Genomic DNA, 17,144 nt, shown 5'->3' with positions numbered 1-17,144 from the left:
GAATGTGGGAAATCTTTTTCAAGAAAGGACAACCTCAAAAGACACTCCAATTCTTTTCAAAGTGTATCCTTGAAAAAAAAACAAACATCCCTGTAATTTCTCTGGCTGCTCTGTCCTGTTTTTCACTCAAATTGATTTGATAGACCATAATGGTTGGAATGCATCAGTCGTCTTCTATTCAATCTTGTCAGTTCAAAGAGTTCAACAACCACTGTGAATTTTTCAAATGGAAAAAAACTGAAGAACAATTGACCTAGACCTACTCTTATTTCTCTAAAGCCCCTTCTTGTGATACATCATATCAAAGGTCTTAAAGAATGTAGTACTGTTTGAGCTCAATCCAACAACCAAGGCCACGGTGTAGCTGGAGCTTGAACACTCAGAAAACTCTGGTCCCAATGATGCGGTTTGAAGAGTTCCAACTTCCAACTCTTTGAAAAAAAAAGAAGGAGGAGGAGGAGGTTTGACAGAGGGAACTGTAACTGCTAAGGTCTTACCGTCCCGAAATCGAAAAGAAGGAAGACAGGATAGTGAAGATAGGAGAGCCGTTCCGAAAAAATCTCCAGGCACCCATTACCTGGAGTTACGTCATCGCAAAATGTTTTGGAGAAGAGTTCATTTAAGCCAAATACCTACTTTATATCCCAACTGTTAAAACACAAACTTCAATTTCCGCACCAAAACAAAATTGACGGTCAACTAAGTTTTCAAATGATTAAAAAATAGGTAGTCTTTTCTTTACTTCTTTTAACAATTCACTGTGTTTTTTTAAAATTCGACAGTACGGGTCTTCCAAATTTGCTGTGCCAGCTGTGTGAAATTCCCTGATAGCAGATCAGCACTCCGTTAACGCTATCTCTGAATGACCATCGGTTCGACTTGAAGCAAAGATTCATTTTCGGCGAAGACACGCAAGAACCGTTCACGGGATCAGAAGGATGCCTCCCTTCTTCAACCTCTTCGTAAAACCGACCGACATACGTCCGTCGAAAGTGAGACCGATGGCTTCTCCCGTTCCGGAGAGCTATGAGGAAAGCGAGTTTGAGGAGCCAACCTTCGCCGGCGTGAGGTTCCTACCGAGGGAGAATATGAAGACGAATATCTCCTCCGTGCTGCTTGCCGCGTTGAGTCACTATCTGTACGGGATCTTCTTCAACGCGTACGAGACAGTGAACTCCCGTTACGACTATCCGAATCTCGGGTCCATGTGTTTCGTCCTCGCGACAGCGCTGCTCCTTGTCCGTCTCGACCTGTCACTCAAGAGTCTCCCGATCGAGACCCGAACCTGGAAGTATTCCGTGTACAAAGTCCTCGCCGTGATATTCCTCACCCACCTCGTTTTAGCTGGAATCTGGCAACAGCTGGTCAACCTTTCCTGGGAGCTGTTCTTCATGGGGAAGGACTGTTTGGATGTGTTGTACGCGCAGACCAATTCCGTGTTGTTCCTGAAGCTGAGTGAGCTTATGACGATGAGAACGGCCAAGTGGGTGACGCATCTGGAAGGCCTGGCCGTCCTGGGGATGGTGCTGTACAGTTCGGCCGATTGAGACGGCCACCGTTGAACGGCATGACGGGACGGATTTCGCTTTAGACGTTTAACGACAAATGTGTCTGTAGTTGGACCGTGACAATTTTATTCAATACAAAGTATACCACACCATAATATGATGTGTTCTTCTTTCAATGTAGGAATCAATCTCTAAATGCCATTCCCACGAAGAAAGTTGAGGCAGAATAAAAAACACTGGTTACAACTGTTAGGTACAACTTTAGTTCAAATTTGCACACATGTATGACACTATACTAACGCCCAGATCTCCTGACAGACCGCGGACTCACAAACCTAGGTCTGTCAGACCATCTAAACGTGTGTGGCGAAAAAAGTTCGAGGCCTAGGTCTGTGAGTATCGCTCATTTTTTTTATTAGATAAAATGGGTTCCTATTCAATGTAGGAATCAATCTCTAAATGCCATTCCCACGAAGAAAGTTGAGGCAGAATAAAAAACACTGGTTACAACTGTTAGGTACAAGTTTAGTCTGTTTAGTTCAAATTTGCACACATGTATGACACTACTACTGCCCAGACCTCCTGACAGACCGCGGACTCACAAACCTATTAGGTCTGTCAGACCATCTCAACGTGTGTGGCGGAAAAAGTTCGAGGCCTAGGTCTGTGAGTAGCGGACATTCGTCGCTCATTTTTTTTTTAGAAAATAAAATGGGTTCCTTGTTTTACATAACACCACAGGTCCTGTTACTGTGGCCACCCAGTATACCCCCTCGTCATTCTGTCTGCTTAACCACAACGTGCTGCGATAGCAAAATAGATTCTAGTAGCTTGACATTAACACATTGAGTGCCGAGGCGCCCATATTTGACACCCCAAGGGCTAGGTCGCGGATTTGATTCCCGCCCTGGGCGGACTTTATTCTAAACAGATGAGGTTCGTTCTCGAACCGGTTGGAATTCTAATATTATGTATTTCTTTCCTTGCTTTCGGGACGATAAGACTCCAGCCTTTATAAAAATAGATTCTAGTAGCTTGACATTAACACATTGAGTGCCGAGGCGCCCATATTTGACACCCCAAGGGCTAGGTCGCGGATTTGATTTCCGCCCTGGGCGGACTTTATTCGAAACAGATGAGGTTCGTTCTCGGACCGGCTGGAATTCTAATATTATGTATGTATTTCTCTCCTTGCTTTCGGGACGATAAGACTCCAGCCGTTATAGTTCCCCCTATCAATATCAAATTTCTTTTTTTAGTATGTTTTGGGGTTTTTTTTGGTCCGTCTCTCATATTTCCCAACTTTCCTATGTATTGTGTTGTGACCCCTCTGGGGACAATCACTTTGGACTTGGTTGCACTCAATGTGTTAATATTTTGCTAGTAACTGTCTGTCAGTACCTATCAGTCGATACTTCGATAGCCAATGGCTATACGGTAGTTATATCACATGAGGACTCCTGTAGTTTTCATTGTTCCCCTGTCTGTTCTATGTCCTTTCACTGGATTGTCTAGTGACCAATAGGGGCCTGAAACAAAAAACTGGCCACTTGATTTTCTCATATTTAGGTACAATTGGCCCCCACATTTAGAAAGTTTTTTTTGGTTTTTTTTTTTTTTTTTTCGTCCGTCTCTCATATTTCCAGACTTTCCTATGTATTGTGTTGTGGCCCCTCTGGGGACAATCACTTTGGACTTGGTATACACTCAATGTGTTAATACTTTGCTAGTAACTGTCTGTCAGTACCTATCAGTCGATACTTCGATAGCCGATGGCTATACGGTAGTTATATCACATGAGGACTCCTGTAGTTTTCATTGTTCCCCCTACTGTCTGTTCTATGTCCTTTCACTGGATTGTCTAGTGACCAATAGGGGCCTGAAACAAAAAAACTGGCTACTTGATTTTCTCATATTTAGGTTATAGGTACCTACTTATAGATTATAATGTAAGGTACATACTAGGACCACACTACCTACCTATGTACGCTGCAAAATACCTACCTAAATACGTACATCATTTACTGTACCTTACATTTATCCAATTGTATACCTACCCTCATGATGTGATAAATTGATGAGATCTAAAAAAAAAGAAAAAGTGTTTCACCGCCGTTTTTATTTCGTAGCAATGAAACAACTGCTACATTAGACGCTTGTGGTCTGTGCCGTAGCATGCCCAAGAAATTCCTAGTAAAAAAAAAAAAAAAAAAAAAAAAAAAAATCTCAGACATATTTTAGAGCATTGTAGAAACACCTTAAAATTTCCTGTCAAAAATTGATTTTTTTTTTTCTCTCTTGAAAAACTCAATTCAAAGCCAACAGTTTCAAAGCATCACAGTTTTTGTATCTTCATGAACACTTTTTTTATTTAGCACCTATTTTTCCTCTTTCCCTCCTCTTCCTCTCTCTCTCTCTCTCTTTCTTCCTCCCTTCCTCTCACCCTCTCTTTTTTCTCTCTCCCTCCCCTTCCCTCTCCCTCCCCTCTTCCTGTCTTCCCCTCTCTCACACTGTTTCTTCCAAAAAAAAAAAAAAAAAAAAAAAAAAAAAAAATCTCAGACATATTTTACAGCATTGTAGAAACACCTTAAAATTTCCTGTCAAAAATTGAGTTTTTTTTTCCTCCTGAAAAACTCAATTCAAAGCCAACAGTTTCAAAGCATCACAGTTTTTGTATGTTCATGAACACCTTTTTATTTAGCACCTATTTTTCCTCTTTCCCTCCTCTTCCTCTCTCTCTCTCTTTCTTCCTCCCTTCCTCTCACCCTCTCTTTTTTCTCTCTCCCTCCCCTCTTCCTGTCTTCCCCTCTCTCACACTGTCACTCTCTGTAGCCCATAGAATTTCTTTGGATGAGAGGTTTTGAAGTTTGAAACAAGTGAAGTTTTATGTGAACTGAAGCATGATATCCTCTTCAGTCTCAAATAAGTCCACAAAGCTGGAATATCCTCATTCAGATCTTTGTGAATGGGAAGTACATATCTAGTAAAGAAGAAGGAAAAATTAGTTTAAGTATTGCCTTAAAAAAAAAAAGTAGAAAATCTCATTATCAACCAAAATACTTCTTGTCGTGGTGAATAATACATTGTGGTGGTTTCGAACAAGTGTTTGCTCAAATGGTATGTTTTGTTTTTAATTAATTGGGTTGAGGTTTAATAAATAGGTGATTGAGGCATGATGCGGATGCAGGACACAAACATTGGCTCGAAAGCAAGTGAAATGAAAGTTTACCCCAATGAAGGCAAGGAGAAATTTAAATTAATTACTTAGTTGCCAGCCTAGTTAGCTTGGAGGGTAGTGCCTTGTAAGCACTAGGTTGTGGGTTTGATTCCTGCCCGGGCGGGCAGATTTTATCCTGAATGCACAAGGTTTGTTCTTGGACAGCTGGCTTTCTCCCTTCCTGTCTTCCGTCTTTCTTTGCTTTCGGGATGATAAGACCTTAATAGTAGTTAGAGATCCCTCTGTCAAACCTCTAAAAAAAAGGTCTGAATCATGTCTGAGTGCAGGTCTGGCACTTCTTTGGCTAAGTGTTCAATGGTAATACATACACATTAGGTACTATAGAACATAAAAATAAGCATCATTCAATAGGATAAGGAAAGTCGTGTGATGTTCACACCAGATTTTTTTTTTTTTTTTATCACATAGTTAATTATTGTTACACTGCAGTGTAACAATAATTAACTATGTGATTTTTTTTGTTCATATAAAAAAAGTGATTTTTTTTTCTATTCATCTGACTTTTTAATTTCTTCTTCATATCAAAATGGCTCCTGATAATTTTATAGCAGTAAGTACCTACTTATAATATTTTAATATTTTGATAATACCTCGTACTTACCTGCCTAGGTAGGAGGCTGGCATACGAGTATAAATACCTATAGATTATAGATACTTCTTTTATAAGACCAGATTGTTGAGCATGGCTACCCTCGCCTCACCTCGGCCGGAAGTGGTATTTTTTTAAAAAAAAAAAAAAAAAAAAAAATCGAGGGCCCTTTTTATGAAAGATAAACCCATGACAATAATTACCCACAGGAATGTAGTTTTGTAGCGAGTAGGTAGTAGGTAGGTATGTAAATTTTTGAATAGTTAGGTACCTACCTATCTGTAGGTACCAGAGTTCTGATGTTTTTACAAACGACTCTGCACTCCCCACAGATATAAATTTTCGTGGGTAGGTATATATAGCTATAAAGGGACTTTTTATTTTTCATCTATTGAATCCGTCGTAGGTACCTATCCCACATCCATGTAGGTACCCCTCTACATGTAGGTACGGTAACTTCGAAAATTTAAAATTTTGGAGGCCTTAAAAATTCAAACTCCCGCCACTTCAAACATCAGAATGGCGGCGATAAAGGCTCCCTCTGATTGGCTGTTGCCATAGCGACCAGCCGGTAACAAAACAAAAATCAGCTGATGTTTGTTTTGCTTTTTTTCCTCCATTCTCGTTTGAGGTGTTTTTGAAATGAGGTGTAATGTTGTAATGAGAATTTTTTTCATAATTAAATTACTCTAATTACTATTTTTCATGACTGTTTTTCTCTCTGACTACGTGGAATAATTTCGTTCCTGTTATGTCAGTTTTTCCACTCTCCCTTTTCCATTCGGTTCAGTTCTTCAATAAAAAGTTCTCCGTCAAAATTCATCTGAGCACTTCACGTTAAAATTCTACTATCAATATTTTTCTAGTTACAAAATCTTCTTGTCGTTTTTGAAATGAGGTGTAATGTTGTAATGAGAATTTTTTTCATAATTAAATTACTCTAATTACTATTTTTCATGACTGTTTTTTCTCTGACTACGTGGAATAATTTCGTTCCTGTTATGTCAGTTTTTCCACTCTCCCTTTTCCATTCGGTTCAGTTCTTTAATAAAAAGTTCTCCGTCAAAATTCATCTGAGCACTTCACGTTAAAATTCTACTATCAATATTTTTCTAGTTACAAAATCTTGTCGTGGTGAATAATACATTGTGGTGGTTTCAAACAAGTGTTTGCTCAAATGGTATGTTTTGTTTTTAATTAATTGGGTTGAGGTTTAATAAATAGGTGATTGAGGTGTGATGCAGGACACAAACATTGGCTCGAAAGCAAGTGAAATGAAAGTTTACCCCAACGAAGGCAAGGAGAAAGTTGTTAATGAAATTTAAATTAATTACTTAGTTGCCAGCCTAGTTAGCTTGGAGGGTAGTGCCTTGTAAGCACTAGGTTGTGGGTTTTATTCCTGCCCAGGCAGATTTTATCCTGAATGCACAAGGTTTGTTCTTGGACAGCTGGCTTTCTCCCTTCCTGTCTTCCTTCTCTCTTTGCTTTCGGGATAATAAGACCTTAGTATTAGTAGTTAGAGATCCCTCTGTCAAACCTCTAAAAAAAAGTCTGAATCATGTCTGAGTGCAGGTCGGGCACTTCTTTGGCTAAGTGTTCAATGGCAATACATACACATTAGGTATGCAGTTTGCTTGTCAGGAGACTTTCTGTGTGGAAACACTCTGCAAATCTCTTGTGCAAGCCAACTGGCACAATATCATTGCTTATTCTTAAATTCATAGTTCAGCTATAACATGAACAATTGAACACTCTGTTACTCTATTATTTGAATCGGACTATATGTATTCTAAAGAAGAAAAAGATTTCATCACTGGCATTTACCGATGCAAAGATGATATCAAGAATTTGAAATTAAGGTGAGTTCAGTGTTTATTCAAAAGCACAAATATGAACAACACAGTGTCTAAGAGTCCACGCACTTTAGGGTAAAAATAAAGCCCTAGCAGCACAGATAATTTTTGCTCTTGGAACAGCTGGCTTTCCTCCTTTCAATTCAATTATTTTGTACAAATATACAATATTGTATGTGGTACAACATGGTCCTTCTCTACCTTAAAAAAAAAAAAAAAAAAAAAAAAAAAAAACCAGACATATTTTAGAGCATTGTAGAAACACCTTAAAATTTCCTGTCAAAAATTGATTTTTTTTTTTCTCTCTTGAAAAACTCAATTCAAAGCCAACAGTTTCAAAGCATCACAGTTTTTGTATCTTCATGAACACTTTTTTTATTTAGCACCTATTTTTCCTCTTTCCCTCCTCTTCCTCTCTCTCTCTCTTTCTTCCTCCCTTCCTCTCACCCTCTCTTTTTTCTCTCTCCCTCCCCTTCCCTCTCCCTCCCCTCTTCCTGTCTTCCCCTCTCTCACACTGTTTTCTGTAGCCCATAGAATTTCTTTGGATGACAGGTTTTGAAGTTTGAAACAAGTGAAGTTTTATGTGAACTGAAGCATGATATCCTCTTCAGTCTCAAATAAGTCCACAAAGCTGGAATATCCTCATTCAGATCTTTGTGAATGGGAAGTACATATCTAGTAAAGAAGAAGGAAAAATTAGTTTAAGTATTGCCTTAAAAAAAAAAAGTAGAAAATCTCATTATCAACCAAAATACCAACCAAAATACCTACCTACATACATAGGTGTGCCAAGTCTCAAGTCAAGCAGCTCTAGAAAAGAGGCTCAGAAGTTAGAAGATTTAATCCATTCATCCTCCTTTAAAAATTCCTACTGGAGCTGTTCGTGAGAATCAGGTCCACACTCGTCAAAAAAAAAAAAAAAAAAAAAAAGAACCAAAGAGGTTACCTGACTGGTAAAGTGTAGGTACCCTAGTTTCCGAAGCTGAAATCAACATCATTATCTTTTTTTTCTGTTTCTATTTCTACTGCAGTAGATTATTGAACTGTAGAACTATGAAAAAGGGACCCCCAGAGGCCTAAAACCTAAAATCTGGTCAATAAATTTCCTCTGTACACGAAAAGAAAAAGCCCACTCTGAGGCTTAGATCTAGGGGTAAACACCCCTGAAAATCGGGTTATGCTTCTACGAATCTTCTTTGTAATGACCAGAAATGTTTGTCAAATTTCATCAAAGCGTTGTCTCTAGCTATAGCAAAAGGTGCTCTCATTTATTTTTATATAAGTACAATAAACAGAACACTACACATTAGGTACAAACATAAGGTGGTGGATGATGATCTATCTGAATTCCCAGGCACTTTCGGGATAGGGCTGAAAAGCCCCTTTACTTCAAGCAGTTAAATTCATAGAATAGTCAATAGATACTCGTAGCTAGGGACCAAGGTTCTCATTTATTTTTATATAAGTACAATAAACAGAACACTACACATTAGGTACAAACATAAGGTGGTGGATGATGATCTATCTGAATTCCAGGCACTTTCGGGATAGGGCTGAAAAGCCCCTTTACTTCAGGCAGTTAAATTCATAGAATAGATACTCGTAGCTAGGGACAAGGTTGAGTCCAAGCCTGATTGCTTAGGAGCTCGGGTATGTAAGTAGGACTTAGGCTAGGTAATATTACTGCTGATAGCTAGTCCAAGCCTGATATGCTACGTACTGGTTGATGTACTTCATATTTTATTCCAATGATGGAAACACAACAACAAGACCTATAGGTATACCGTTCCGGCTGAGTGCAGCTTCCTTTCATACGGGGTGATCCAACAATAAACACTTTAGAGCCCCCCTTGAGATTATTATTATTTGTACTTGGATGTTTTCTATTTTACCCGCGAGTTCTGGTGCTTCGCTACACTCCTTAACATGAAGTAGAGAAAAGGAAGAAGAAGGTTTTGGAAAGAAACTAATGATTTTTTTTCTATCATTTCATTATTTTTCATTTTTTTCTATTATTTTCCTCAAGAGGTTTGCTATAGGGAACTGTAATGGCCAAGGATAGGAGAAAGCCAGCTGTTCAGAAAGAACCTTTTCTGTTCAGGATGAAATCCGCCCAGGGCGGGAGTCGAATCCGTCGCCTAGCGCTTACAAGGCAGACGCGCTGCCCTCCAAACTTACTAGTAACCAGACTGTAAGGTCTGTCCACACATAGTCGACGGCCGTCGATCAATATCGCTCGGTCGCGGGTACGATTCCCGCGCGGGGCGAACGTTATTCTTACCAGATAAGATTCGTTCTCAGAACGGCTATCTTCCTCCTGTCCTGTTCTCCTTTCCTCTTCGATTTTGGGATGATAAGACCTCCGTTGTAACAATTCCCTGAACTAACCCTCTTGGAAGCCATCGAGGGTTGATTGCACGTTGACTCCATCAATGGATCACTGAATTTAACCAGCATTGCGTTAAACGATCAATTGTCTTAAGGTTAGTTATAAGAACGGTTGGCTCTCTCCTGTCGGTTGCCTCTTTTTTTCCTCTTTGAGACGATAAGACCTCCGTTGTAACAATTCCCTGAACTAACCCTCTTGGAAGCCATCGAGGGTTGATTGCACGTTGACTGCATCAATGGATCACTGAATTTAACCAGCATTGCGTTAAACAATCAATTGTCTTAAGGTTAGTTATAAGAACGGTTGGCTCTCTCCTGTCGGTTGCCTCTTTTTTTCCTTCTTCTTTATTCGATTTTGGCACGATAAGTCCTCCATTGTCACAGTTCCGAATTCCCACCCTCATTTTTACTTTCCTTACCTTGGTAAGAGAATCTAGGCGCACGGCAGTGCGCCAGGCCAAGTTCCGGCCTCAGCACGCCAGTGTGTATTTACAATTTACTGTTGAGTGACGTAAATAAATTGGTAGGTATACATAGGTAGTCAGTAATACACAATATAAATATATACCTAAGTAACCAACAGTTTTTATAACAAACCTTGCCTGCTTAGTATAAAATTCGCACTTCTCTCCTTAAGATCGTAGCGACTTTTCCATATTAGGTATTTACCTACCTCGGACGGATATTAGGTAGGTAGGTAGGTAGGTAAGTAGGAAATCTCCGATGGTGAGTTTTTTTTTTCTTTCTTTCTTTCTTTTTCTCTTTCTTTCTTGTTTGAATAAGTAAGAATTTTCCTTTTCCTCCCGCTATAATACCGCTGGGTCTGAACGAAGTCTTTTCTTCACCTCCGCCACTAGGCAGAGCGGCAGAGCCTCGATTTGCCTCATTACCATGCCTCTACTGGTGGAGTAGCTATAACAGTAATTCGGTGTAGCTGGAGCTTGAACACTCAGAAAACTCTGGTCCCAATGATGCGGTTTGAAGAGTTCCAACTTCCAACTCTTTGAAGGAGGAGGAGGTTTGACAGAGGGAACTGTAACTGCTAAGGTCTTACCGTCCCCAAATCGAAGAGAGAAGGAAGACAGGATAGTGAAGATAGGAGAGCCGTTCCGAAAAAATCTCCAGGCACCCATTACCTGGAGTTACGTCATCGCAAAATGTTTTGGAGAAGAGTTCATTTAAGCCAAATACCTACTTTATATCCCAACTGTTAAAACACAAACTTCAATTTCCGCACCAAAACAAAATTGACGGTCAACTAAGTTTTCAAATGATTAAAAAATAGGTAGTCTTTTCTTTACTTCTTTTAACAATTCACTGTGTTTTTTAAAATTCGACAGTACGGGTCTTCCAAATTTGCTGTGCCAGCTGTGTGAAATTCCCTGATAGCAGATCAGCACTCCGTTAACGCTATCTCTGAATGACCATCGGTTCGACTTGAAGCAAAGATTCATTTTCGGCGAAGACACGCAAGAACCGTTCACGGGATCAGAAGGATGCCTCCCTTCTTCAACCTCTTCGTAAAACCGACCGACATACGTCCGTCGAAAGTGAGACCGATGGCTTCTCCCGTTCCGGAGAGCTATGAGGAAAGCGAGTTTGAGGAGCCAACCTTCGCCGGCGTGAGGTTCCTACCGAGGGAGAATATGAAGACGAATATCTCCTCCGTGCTGCTTGCCGCGTTGAGTCACTATCTGTACGGGATCTTCTTCAACGCGTACGAGACAGTGAACTCCCGTTACGACTATCCGAATCTCGGGTCCATGTGTTTCGTCCTCGCGACAGCGCTGCTCCTTGTCCGTCTCGACCTGTCACTCAAGAGTCTCCCGATCGAGACCCGAACCTGGAAGTATTCCGTGTACAAAGTCCTCGCCGTGATATTCCTCACCCACCTTGTGTTAGCTGGAATCTGGCAACAGCTGGTCAACCTTTCCTGGGAGCTATTCTTCATGGGGAAGGACTGTTTGGATGTGTTGTACGCGCAGACCAATTCCGTGTTGTTCCTGAAGCTGAGTGAGCTTATGACGATGAGAACGGCCAAGTGGGTGACGCATCTGGAAGGCCTGGCCGTCCTGGGGATGGTGCTGTACAGTTCGGCCGATTGAGACGGCCATCAGACTTCCTGTTGAACGGCATGACGGGACGTTTAACGACAAATGTGTCTGTAGTTGGACCGTGACAATTTTATTCAATACAAAGTATACCACACCATAATATGATGTGTTCTTCTTTCAATGTAGGAATCAATCTCTAAATGCCATTCCTACGAAGAAAGTTGAGGCAGAATAAAATACAACTGTTAGGTACAAGTTTAGTCTGTTTAGTTCAAATTTGCACACATGTATGACACTACTACTGCCCAGACCTCCTGACAGACCACGGACTCACAAACCTAGGTCTGTCAGACCATTTTAACGTGTGTGGCGGAAAAAGTTCGAGGCCTAGGTCTGTGAGTAGCGGACATTCGTCGCTCATTTTTTTTCTTTTAGAAGATAAAATGGGTTCCTAGTTTTACATAACACCACAGGTCCTGTTACTGTGGGTTTTTGAAATGAGGTGTAATGTTGTAATGAGAATTTTTTTCATAATTAAATTACTCTAATTACTATTTTTCATGACTGTTTTTTCTCTCTGACTACGTGGAATAATTTCGTTCCTGTTATGTTAGTTTTTCCACTCCCCCTTTTCCATTCGGTTCAGTTCTTAAAAAGTTCTCCGTCCAAATTCTTTCAAGCACTTCACGTTGAAATTCTACTACCTATCAATATTTTTCTAGTTACAAAATCTTCTTGTCATGGTGAATAATACATTGTGGTGGTTTCGAACAAGTGTTTGCTCAAATGGTATGTTTTGTTTTTAATTAATTGGGTTGAGTTTTAATAAATAGGTGATTGAGGTGTGATGCGGGACACAAACATTGGCTCAAAAGCAAGTGAAATGAAAGTTTACCCCAATGAAGGCAAGGAGAAAGTTGTTAATGAAATTTAAATTAATTACTTAGTTGCCAACCTAGTTAGCTTGGAGGGTAGTGCCTTGTAAGCACTAGGTTGTGGGTTTTATTCCTGCCCGGGCAGATTTTATCCTGAATGCACAAGGTTTGTTCTTGGACAGCTGACTTTCTCCCTTCCTGTCTTCCGTCTTTCTTTGCTTTTGGGATGATAAGACCTTAATAGCAGTTAGAGATCCCTCTGTCAAACCTCTAAAAAAAAAAGGTCTGAATCATGTCCGAGTGCAGGTTGGGCACTTCTTTGGCTAAGTGTTCAATGCCATAATGGCAATACATACACATTAGGTACCTATGCAGTTTGCTTGTCAGGAGACTTTCTGTGTGGAAACACTCAGCAAATCTCTTGTGCAAGCCAACTGGCACAATATCATTGCCTATTCTTAAATTCATAGTTCAGCTTATAACATGAACAATTGAACACTCTGTTACTCTATTTATGAATTGGACTAAATGTATTCTAAAGAAGAAAAAGATTTCATCACTGGCATTTACCGATGCAAAGATGATATCAAGAATTTGAAATTAAGGTGAGTTCAGTGTTTATTCAAAAGCACAAATATGAACAACACAGTGTCTAAGAGTCCACGCACTTTAGGGTAAAAATAAAGCCCTAACAGCACAGATAATTTTTGCTCTTGGAACAGCTGGCTTTCCTCCTTTCAATTCAATTATTTTGTACAAATATACAATATTGTATGTGGTACAACATGGTCCTTCTCTACCTTAAAAAAAAAAAAAAAAAAAAAAAAAAAATCTCAGACATATTTTAGAGCATTGTAGAAACACCTTAAAATTTCCTGTCAAAAATTGATTTTTTTTTTTCTCTCTTGAAAAACTCAATTCAAAGCCAACAGTTTCAAAGCATCACAGTTTTTGTATCTTCATGAACACTTTTTTTATTTAGCACCTATTTTTCCTCTTTCCCTCCTCTTCCTCTCTCTCTCTCTTTCTTCCTCCCTTCCTCTCACCCTCTCTTTTTTCTCTCTCCCTCCCCTTCCCTCTCCCTCCCCTCTTCCTGTCTTCCCCTCTCTCACACTGTTTTCTGTAGCCCATAGAATTTCTTTGGATGACAGGTTTTGAAGTTTGAAACAAGTGAAGTTTTATGTGAACTGAAGCATGATATCCTCTTCAGTCTCAAATAAGTCCACAAAGCTGGAATATCCTCATTCAGATCTTTGTGAATGGGAAGTACATATCTAGTAAAGAAGAAGGAAAAATTAGTTTAAGTATTGCCTTAAAAAAAAAAAGTAGAAAATCTCATTATCAACCAAAATACCAACCAAAATACCTACCTACATACATAGGTGTGCCAAGTCTCAAGTCAAGCAGCTCTAGAAAAGAGGCTCAGAAGTTAGAAGATTTAATCCATTCATCCTCCTTTAAAAATTCCTACTGGAGCTGTTCGTGAGAATCAGGTCCACACTCGTCAAAAAAAAAAAAAAAAAAAAAAAAAAAAAAAAAAAAAAAAAAAAAAAACAACAAGAACCAAAGAGGTTACCTGACTGGTAAAGTGTAGGTACCGTGGTTTCCGAAGCTGAAATCAACATCATTATCTTTTTACTTTCTTTTTTTTCTATTTCTACTGCAGTAGATCAGTGAACTGAGACCCCCAGAGGCCTAAAATCTGGTCAATAAATTTCCTCTGTACACGAAAAGAAAAAGCCCACTCTGAGGCTTAGGTGTAGGGGCAAACACCCCTGAAAATCGGGTTATGCTTCTACGAATCCTCTTTGTAATGACCGGAAATGTTTGTCAAATTTCATCAAAGCGTTGTCTCTAGCTATCAATGAATCTTTTTTTTTTTATGTCATTTTTCAAACATAGCAAAAGGTGCTCTCATTTATTTTTATATAAGTACAATAAACAGAACACTACACATTAGGTACAAACATAAGGTGGTCATGTTGATCTATCAGGTACAAACATGATGATCTATCGGCAGTTAAATTCATAGAATAGATACTCGTAGCTAGGGACAAGGTCGAGTCCAAGCCTGATTGCTTAGGAGCTCGGGTACCTATGTAAGTTTGTAAGTAGGACTTAGGCTAGGTAATATTACTGCTGATAGCTAGTCCAAGCCTGATATGCTACGTACTGGTTGATGTACTTCGTATTTTATTCCAATGATGGAAACACAACAACAAGACCTATATACCGTTCCGGCTGAGTGCAGCTTCCTTTCATACGGGGTGATCCAACAATAAACACTTTAGGGCCCCCCTTGAGATTATTATTATTTGTACTTGGATGCTTTCTGTTTTATCCGCGAGTTCTGGTGCTTCGCTACGGTCCTTAACATGAAGTAGAGAAAAGGAAGAAGAAGGATTTGGAAAGAAATTAATAATAGTGCTTATTTATACTGCTCGCATAGGACTGAAAAGTCTCTTTACTCCAGCAGTAGGCTACTGCTATTACTGTGATCAAATTCTCAAATTATATTGAGGATAAAATTCCATACCTCGGCTGGGATTGAACCCACGCCCTCCTGTTTACCAGGCGAGCGCCTTGACCACTACACCGAGGCAGGTAATTAATGATTTTTTTACTTTCTATTTTCCTCAAGAGGTTTGCTATAGGGAACTGTAATGGCCAAGGATAGGAGAAAGCCAGCTGTTCAGAAAGAACCTTTTCTGTTCAGGATGAAATCCGCCCGGGGCGGGAGTCGAATCCGTCACCGAGCGCTTACAAGGCAGACGCGCTGCCCTCCAAGACTGGCGCTTGTAACTTTTAAGTAAGGTGTGTCCACTGTCCACACAGCGCTAGGCGGTCGACTATGTTTGGAAGCACCTTTAATATTCTATACATTGGTGGAAGAGGGTCTGAATAGAGATTAAACTAGAGCCCGTTCTCCCTTTATTCCCAATATAGTGTTTAAGTCACCCATCCATTTATTGGCCTTCCTCGGCGTAGCTTAACATAGGTAACGCTAAAACCGGTCTTACATTAACGACTGAAGTGTTATCTAAAACTTTCTCGCTTTGAGTTCATAGGTTGTCGTGACAAATTTTAAGATCAGAGCTCATTTGTGTGAGAAAATGTGAAAAAATCCCCCAAAACCCAGTTTTTTTGCTAAAACTTTCTCGCTTTGAGTTCATAGGTCGTCGTGACAAATTTTAAGATCAGAGCTCATTTGTGTGAGAAAATGTGAAAAAAATCCTCCAAAACCCAGTTTTTTTGGTTTTTTGGCTTTATGGTTTTCTGGACAAAATTTGCACCACCATTTTCGTGTTCCTGATAAAAAGACCTTTAATTTGATATATAGGTCGACCAGGTTTGGATAAGTCCTTCTATGGGGACAGACAGACAGACAGACCGACCGACAGAGTGACAGACACCGAAGCGAATACAATAGTCCGTCCACTATACATTTTATTATTAATAATAATAAAGGAAGGACGGACTAAAAATCCTAGTGTAGGTATTGCTTCTGAGTCATTAACTTGTTATTAAATTACTTTCATAAATTGCCACTTATACTCCCGTAGGTAGGTACTAAAGTGCGTGGAAGGAAATTTGCAACAATATAAATATTATTTTCTGCAATACTAATCATAATAGGTATTAATATTAACAATTAATAGCAACCGCATGGCCTACTAACACCATTTCAAGGAAAGTGGGTCACACACTATTATGTACACTGGAGAGCAATAAATTCGGGACACCCCTATTTTTTGGTTTTTCTCAAACTTCTGCTCAGTGTTCAATTTTTTCGGTAAAACCATTATGAATGTTTTTTGCTGTAAAGTTTAAAACTTATTCCACAAGACCGCATACCTACATACCCTGTGAGTAAAAAAAGAAAAAGGAAGGACGGACTAAAAATGAAAAACAGTTATCAGATTTATGCTGAAAATGCATGTTTCTGGAGATAAATGTTGGTGTAACTTTTTTTCTCCTCAATATTTTTTCACCATTTTTGAACCAGGTGCTTTAGAATAGAACACAGAACATTAATTTACTATTGGTAAAAATTAGAAAAAAATTCTGGACCCTAGCCGGAACTTTTTTTAAGTCCATTTTTGCCCTATAAAAACTAATGGTAAAAAAAAGGAACGATCTTTCAAAAGTTCCGACTAGGGTCCAGAAATTTTTCTAATTTTTACCAATAGTAAATTAATGTTCTGTGTTCTTTTCTAAAGCACCTGGTTCAAAAGTGGTTAGATGCTTCTTATTTTACTCTGCTTGTACAAAGGTCGCGAGTTCGATCTCTCTAAACTGGCGTGATTATTTTTCATATTATTTCACTAGTTGTTTAGTGAACTATCTATAGAATTCATCCAAAAGGACCTCTACAGGACCCACAAGGGCCGATTAGGCTGAAAATCCTTTCTTAATTTCTTTAAATCTTTAATATTCCCTTCCTCTTTCTCTATCTCTCTCCTCTCTCTTTCTCTCTCTCTCTCCCTCTCTCTCTCCCTCTCCCTCCCTCCCTCCCCTTCTTTTGCCCTCTCCCCTTCTCCCTAGGTATTTTTTTAGCTAGATTCCCTTAAGAATAGAATAGAATATACCTTGTTTAATTATTATACTACCAGCATAGGACTGAAAAGTCCCCTTACTC

At 39.4% G+C, this 17,144-nt stretch overlaps 2 protein-coding genes across 2 annotated transcripts in view; both read left to right on the top strand.

The window, feature by feature from the left end:
- Nucleotides 1–631: 631 nt before the first annotated feature.
- LOC108252348 lies at nucleotides 632–11,790 on the top strand. Its single transcript, XM_017443905.2, has 2 exons — nucleotides 632–1,496; nucleotides 11,631–11,790. Exons 1-2 carry the CDS (start codon nucleotides 939–941, stop codon nucleotides 11,679–11,681), a joined length of 609 nt encoding a protein of 202 aa, XP_017299394.1. The 5' UTR covers nucleotides 632–938; the 3' UTR covers nucleotides 11,682–11,790.
- A 338-nt stretch (nucleotides 11,791–12,128) lies between these two features.
- Nucleotides 12,129–17,144, top strand: part of LOC113467230 (Meckel syndrome type 1 protein homolog) — a 17,084-nt gene continuing 12,068 nt past the window's right edge. The window contains exons 1-2 of the mRNA XM_026823285.1: nucleotides 12,129–12,419; nucleotides 12,976–13,110. Of these exons, the coding sequence (XP_026679086.1) occupies nucleotides 13,034–13,110 (77 nt within the window). The 5' untranslated portion in view covers nucleotides 12,129–12,419; nucleotides 12,976–13,033. The remainder of the gene's footprint in view (nucleotides 12,420–12,975; nucleotides 13,111–17,144) is intronic.

Source organism: Diaphorina citri, unplaced genomic scaffold (genome assembly GCF_000475195.1).
Source record: "Diaphorina citri unplaced genomic scaffold, Diaci psyllid genome assembly version 1.1 scaffold433, whole genome shotgun sequence".
NCBI lineage: Eukaryota > Metazoa > Arthropoda > Insecta > Hemiptera > Psyllidae > Diaphorina > Diaphorina citri.
This window is presented reverse-complemented; position numbering and strand designations above follow the sequence as displayed.

Excerpts from the sequence above, each read along its gene's own strand:
- LOC108252348 (XM_017443905.2), top strand. The coding sequence starts at position 939 with ATGCCTCCCTTCTTCAACCTCTTCGTAAAACCGACCGACATACGTCCG. Across the intron at positions 1,497-11,630 it reads CGGCCAAGTGGGTGACGCAT|CTGGAAGGCCTGGCCGTCCT; the intron begins CTGGAAGGCCTG and ends TGGGTGACGCAT.